Source organism: Durio zibethinus, chromosome 12, assembly GCF_047325235.1.
Source record: "Durio zibethinus cultivar Kanyao isolate XHJ-2024 chromosome 12, ASM4732523v1, whole genome shotgun sequence".
Lineage (NCBI taxonomy): Eukaryota > Viridiplantae > Streptophyta > Magnoliopsida > Malvales > Malvaceae > Durio > Durio zibethinus.
This window is the reverse complement of record NC_143173.1, coordinates 8,258,768-8,265,732: the sequence shown is the minus strand read 5'-3', so window position 1 is coordinate 8,265,732 and position 6,965 is coordinate 8,258,768. Positions and strand designations below refer to the sequence as shown.

At 28.9% G+C, this 6,965-nt stretch overlaps 1 protein-coding gene across 1 annotated transcript; it reads right to left on the bottom strand.

Moving 5' to 3' along the window:
- Positions 1-1,533: 1,533 nt before the first annotated feature.
- Positions 1,534-6,567, bottom strand: LOC111297900 (agamous-like MADS-box protein AGL18). The gene is made up of 6 exons (XM_022892491.2): positions 6,221-6,567; positions 4,145-4,244; positions 3,597-3,638; positions 2,871-2,912; positions 2,589-2,755; positions 1,534-2,049 (listed from the first exon to the last, which is right to left on the bottom strand). Exons 1-6 carry the CDS (start codon positions 6,400-6,402, stop codon positions 1,962-1,964), a joined length of 621 nt encoding a protein of 206 aa, XP_022748226.2. The 5' UTR covers positions 6,403-6,567; the 3' UTR covers positions 1,534-1,961.
- Between the last annotated feature and the right edge of the window lie 398 nt (positions 6,568-6,965).

Below are 6,965 nucleotides of genomic sequence, written 5' to 3'. Positions count from 1 at the left end.
TTTTAAAGTTTGATCCATGATTTGTATATAAAGATGATTTACGATGATTTTAATGATTGATCCATGATTTGGTTTGATTACGATATTTGAATGATATAATATTTTGTAATGATTTATGAAGTAACTTATTTTAACATTGATTTATGATCTGCGAATGCTTGATAGAACGTTGATTTTTTTTAAAATGTTTTGACATTATGATTTAATGACTATTTTGAATACTCTATATGATATGTATGAAAATGATGTTTGATCCGATAAGGTGTGTGAACCTATACTTACTGAGTTGTAATTTGCTTATTCTCCTTTTACTTTTTCTTAACAGATGAGTAAGTGATAAGTTGCTTAGTTTTGTGAAAAGCTAGAAGATCAAATGGGAAAGATTATTTAGTCATCGAAGATAATGTTGGCCAGTGAGATCTTATGAAACAGTTTTGTATTTCATATGGTTTGTATTTAGATGTATCGAGATATATTATTAGTTGGATTAAATATATGAATTTTCCTTAATAAACTATATCAGTTTTATTGAAGAATGTTATAATTAATAAAAAAAAATTTTCATATTAATTTGAAGTTTACTTCAAGATAATATGACCATATTTCGTCTTCTTAGTATCGGGGCATGATTTTCTTGAGCTAGATTTAGGGTTAGAAAACCCACAATTGCCTAACAAGTTGGCCAATTGCATTCTTGAGCTAGCTTTTGGGGTTAAAAAGCCCCACTATCGCTTAACAAGTCCCCCCCCCCCCTTTTCCCTTTGCCTAACAAATCAGCGAATTGCATTGGACAGGGATAAGTAATATGGTCTTCTTCAACTGCAAAATCATTGAAAGGGAGCAAAGCTGCTCCCCGCCCCCACCCCCAATTTACAACACTACAGAGAAGTTGATTGCACTGGCCAAATACAATTTGTATTAGCAACTTGAAATTTGATCGATTAGACTAATTACAAAAAAAAAAAAAATTTGTTTTGTTCGCAAACACTAAAAAGTTTTTTGTATGGGATGATTTATTAAAAATTATTATGATCTGTATTCAGTAATTACATCATCTTTTTTTATAGTAATTTAAAAATTCTTCATGATAATGATTTGCCTTCATTAACTATATCATTTTTTTAGTAATAATTTAAAAATCTTGCATGCCAGTGATCTTAAATCACTATAGTGATAAGATCTAATGATTTAAATCCCAATGAAAAAGTTTTATAATCATGAAAAAGTAATCTTTAACATCATTTTTTGATTAATTTGTTCTCACGAAAAATATAATTAACATTACCACAAGAAGTTGGCCACTAAATATTTTAAAAAATTAATTTTTTAATCACTTATTTTAAAAAGATTTTAGGTTATAAATTTATATTGATTAGAAAAAATAATAAAATTATTTAATAATTTTTTAAAAATTATTTTTATCAAATTGATTTATACTTTGTAACTTTTTATAAAATAATGTTTAATTATTTTATAAATTGTTAATTCAATAAGTATTAAATATTTTACTATTTTGCAAAGTTATTTTAGATATTTTATATTATATAATTTATTTTTTTCATTTAATACCAAATAAAATAATTTAAAACACTAATAATTTATAATATTATATCAAACATGATAATCTAAGATCACTAGTGATCAAATTACCTTGGTGATCTTATTACCATGGTAATGAGATCAATGCAATGATCTTGAAAATGATACCAAATACTACCAAAATGTATAAAGCACTAAACAATATCCAAACTGTACTACCATCCTATACAGTCCTCTAACTAGTTCAATGAGCAATTTGAATGTTAAATGTGTCGAGTGATCTAAAGTTTTGGCAACCATGATATCAAAGCACCGATATATATCTAATTGCCTGAGGAGATGATTAACAGTTTGAAGAAACTGAAATTAGAAGGTTTTGACAGTGCAAAGGGATAAATATGCCGATTGTTGGTGCAAATAAATCACTCTGAGGCCACTTGACTCCCTGAATCATTGGTGATAGGTTCAACCTTTGCCACTTTTCTCTTGCGGCCAACGTCTGATGCCAACCTGAGAAACAATCACAATATCAACACGTGATTATGATGAGTCTAACTGAAAATTCTGAAATATAAATGAAGTATTAGAAAACTATGAAATCCAACAGAAGTAATTAGTTGAACGCTAGATAAGTCCTTTTTATGGGTTCCTTCAGCTCCTAGTCAAACCAAGCATGAATTTTAGTTGCTACCATTTGCTTGCATTGGTTGAAGCCTAAAGCTCTTCTTGGCTTATTGGCATTTTAAGTAAACCCCCACAAACATATAGCTGACTTATCAAGGATATATGTTGCATGTGACTGTTAAAATGACCAACACATAAATGATAGAAATATGAGATACGAATAGGCATTCAGGCAGAGAAAGAACGGGGATGAACATGGGTGCTTAACCCAGAAGATTCACCCACCTCCCTTCCTAGGTGGATTACATTAATGTTGGGGTTCCAGTCCCAGTTCTTGCATTCCCTCTTCCCCGATATTGCACTTAACAACGAAAGAAAGGAGACAAATGTTAAAAGAAAATGTGAATGACAAATCTGCAACATACCCTAAGTGCAAGGAAGTGTCTGAATGATCATTTTCATCATTGTCATCATCCTCCCCCTCTGATGCACAATCATAATCATCAGCCTTTGAACTAGTGGTGGAAAATCTTATTCGTAGCGGATTGAATTCAAGTAAATTTGAGCTTGTTCTTTGTTGCAGTTCCTCAACCTTAGTACATCCAGTGGAGCAAATAAAAACTAAGGACAATAGAATATTACAAATTTGGAAACCTTAATACAAAACTGCCTTTTTGCTACATATAAAACTTGATTTTATGGCCTACCTGGTTACGTAGAGTCTCAGTCTCTAGAATAGTGTTCTGCTCCTGAAAATAAATATCAGCAGAAAGTATCAGTGACAATCATTTAAATGCTAAAGATAGGATTCTTATATAAGAGGATGGTTTTAAAGTTTTAAGCGAAATTATTTCAAACACATTCAGTAGAGTTAGACTATGCGGGTTAGTAGGGTGATACATGCTTAAAGTATATTAAAAAATAAAAAATTAATTAGAAAAATGTGGCATATGTTAATCTTTTAACTTCACTTGTGGAATTAAAAAATTACACTAACAAAGTATAAAAAACTACCTAAAGTTTTAATATACTTTTTCTGCAGTCATTAGCATGGGGCCTATGCAATGTGCTTAACATGAACAAATCAAGGAAAAGATGAAAAGCTTATGTCTTGAAATTGAGTGCTCAAAACCCTTTTAAAATCCCAAAAGAATGAAAAGTGCAGTGAGCTTCTTGAAGTCTATGAGGGAAAAAACTTATAAAAACTAATCAAAACATTCCTTTACAATTTTTATTTCGTAGAAGGACCCTTGAAACATTTAAAAGCATGTTTTTTTGCCTGGTCATTCCATCAGCTTTTGATGGCTGAATAATCAAGTTTTCTCCTCTAAATAAGTCAGTGGCTTAATTAAGCATTGGATTGGCATATTAGCTTTTTAAACTATAGCCTTTATGTCAAATGTCCAACTGCTATAAGAATGTACAAAATTTACCTGTAGCCTGGATCTTTTAAGCTGCTCCAGTAGAATTTGCTCCTGCAAGAATAAAACTTCAGTTTAAGAGCTCTGAACAGAGTACAACTTTGGCAATCTCTTTCAATAATGGAAGAGTGATAGCTCACAATTAGGCTCTGAAATGAGCACCAGATATGAGATAAATATTAGCATTAATTTATATGAAATGGCTTTGAATTTCTGTTTGGAGGTTAGAGTTACAAAAAATACTACTACTATGTTAGTTTGGAGTCAATATTGATTAAAATAAAAAATAGAATTGTAGCAATTTGAAAATTAAGTCTAATTTCTCATATGAAACCCAAAGAACAACATGAAACTAAATCTGGCATTTCTCCTTGTAAATGAAAAAATATATATATGGCATTTCTGACCAAATATTGAGTCATCAAAAGCTGAATAAGTAGATCAGACTGTCAATGAACATGCCGACAGAGCCAAAAAAAAAAAACTGAACCAGCAGTTCATGTCCAAGCAGATTTAAAGGGAAAATGGTGTAGTAAGATGAATATTAATACTGTTCATACCTTTTGTTCTTTAACTGATAATATCCCTTCATTTAATTGGTGCTCCAGCTGTTGCAGTTCTTTAAAACTCAGACCATCCAGCTCCTTAGCATTAAGCCGCCTGCAAATCAGAACTGAATTAATTAATGAAATATTGATGTACATGCTTCATTCATTTTTCAACTTACTGCATTAAATTGAGGTCATTGGAATTACTGACAGAAACAATTTTTTCCTCGGGGAAAACTAAAAACTAAAGAGTTAATTATACTTTTATTATTTGAACTTTGAGAAAATATATAAATTAGTACCTAAAAAATAAAATATATAATTTATACCCTAAACTTTCAAATAATATATCATTTTAATCCAAATTTTAATATTATTAACTTAACTCGTCTTTATGATATATAACTAGTGCAATTTTGTTATATCCATGTTATTTATTATATAATAATATTAATTTTTTTGTAAAAGCCTTTACGTGGATGTCATATGACAAAAAATGATTAACAGATCTTAGACTTCTTTACAGTTTAGGTAAAATATATATATGTTTTTAATTTATATTTAAAAAATATTGATAATATGTACGCTAAACACATAATATAATAATATATGTCAAATGCTATATATATAAGTTAATATGATTAGTGAGATTGGAGTTTAGGTTAATAAAAATAATTTAAAATTTAGAGTGCAAATTATATATTATTTGAAAATTCAATGAGATATTTTATTTTTTAAAATATTTATTTGTACAATTTTTTCAAAGTTAAAGTTCTAAAAATGTAATTAATTGAAAACTAAATTTTGATTAAAAAACATTAAAGTAACTCATTTCTCTTGAGCACACTAGAAAGAAGAGAATGTGATGTCCTAGTGTGGATGTCATTCTTCCTTATAATGATTTTTTTAGGCCACTTTAAACCAAGAAAATAAAGTAATGAGACAAGATAGGCATGATAATTAATATATCCCTGTGATGTTTGTTTTGTATTAAATATATATAAAATACAAAAATTATTTTATAATTAATGTCAATACATCAAACATGAAATATATTTTTTTTATTTTTATCAAATTTATATACAATTTTTATTAAAATTTTAAACCATTTTCACGTTTATATTTTTTTCATATTGATTTTTTATCATTAGATAACATCATATTTAAAATTATCAAGATAAGATATCATTTTCATTTCTATCACGTGGAAAATTTTTTCACTTTCACTACCACTTCCTTAGTTATATAGTTGGAAAACAGTATAATTGAAATGACTTACATGTATGCAACACGCAGCCCTAAGTACTCCTCTTTCAGGGTGTTCACATTAATTGGTTGCGGGTTCTACTTATTTCACCAATGATAAAAACCAACATCAGAGCATTCATCCAAAATTTTCTTGAGAACATAATGGAAATGAGAGCCATTAAATCCATCTATATGCATATTGATGGTAAATGAAAAGAAAATTTATATGAATGTAGTATACCTCTGCCTTTTATTTATCAAAAGGATGTTTCTGAGATTTATCCACTATCATGCCTCTGTTGTATCTTAAAAGAGTGTGTTCCATTCTACGTTGATGCAATGAAGTATCATGAGAAAAAGTTTTCTAAATTGTTTGGAGACTTTGGGTTTTGGGACATCTTTTGTCCAATATTAATTGGGCTTGAGCCCATGGAAATTTAGGTCCAATTACCCTCAACCTTGTTTTAGCCACATTTTCTTGTAGCCTTATTTTTTTTCCTACGATTTTGCGGTTGAAAGGTTTCTCTTTTCCTTTTTCTCTCCTTCTTTAAGAACTGCCCACAATGCCAATGACTTTCTTTCTTTTTTTTTTCCTTTCTTCTCTGCAACTTTGTTTCTCAAGAAAAAAATGGAAATTAACCAAATTAAACTCAACTAGCATATTGTTTCATACGATATGAAATTCATAGATTTTCATCGCGTTATCAGTAACTAAATTCAAATCAAAACCTGGTAATGGTAAAATGAGAATTGCTTTCATCAATTAAATTGGAAGGTTATTTTCATGATTGTAAAAAATGGCTTAAAAATTAAAAAAAAAAAGGTACAAGGTTTACATACGTGGTGCTAGACCATTGATAAACCTTGTCGATGCTAGAGAAAATAATGACTCCAACCTCTGCATCACATAAAATGGACAACTCTTTAGCCTTCTTCAACAACCCATTACGCCGTTTTGAGAACATTACTTGCTTGCTATTCAAATTCTCTATCTTTTTTATTTCAATCTTCCCTTTACCCATCTTCTCTTCTATCCTAAAATTCTTATATATCTTTTCTTTCTTAATTTCAAAAGCTGTGGTTATAACAACAAAGAACTGAAAAGAAAAGAAGGAAAAAAAATCCAAGGAGATTGTAAATAGTATCTTTTGAGAGGAGTAAGTAGTAATGTTTACATATAACTACGTTTCATAAATGGAATAGGATTCTGTGGGACAATAAAAATAATGAAGGAAAGTGTGACCAAAATTAGGGTAGAATATGGAAAGGTGACAAATGGGATACTATATCTAGCTATTCTCCAAATAAGGAAGTCTAATTATTATAGGAGTAGGTTTTTTTTTTGTTTTTTCAATTTTTTTTTATATTCATCATATCACTCATGATTTTAATAGTATTTTTATTTAATTTAATTGTCTCCTTATTGATTTTGTATTACTCTTAGAGTACTTAATCTAATCTAATTTCATCTTACCATTGTTATAATTTAATTAGAGTCAATTTTATCCAATTGTGTTTTGACATTCTACTAGATTTTATTTTTGGTTAGGTTTTATTTAAATTGATTACAGTACTAAATGCAAAT

Bases quoted from the DNA above. Each gene is read 5' to 3' on its own strand.
- LOC111297900 (XM_022892491.2), bottom strand. From the start codon at position 6,402: ATGGGTAAAGGGAAGATTGAAATAAAAAAGATAGAGAATTTGAATAGC. The intron at 3,639-4,144 runs GTATGAACAGTA...TTATTCTTGCAG, and splicing joins TATCAGTTAAAGAACAAAAG to GAGCAAATTCTACTGGAGCA. The intron at 2,913-3,596 runs GTAAATTTTGTA...ATTTATTTTCAG, and splicing joins TTAAAAGATCCAGGCTACAG to GAGCAGAACACTATTCTAGA.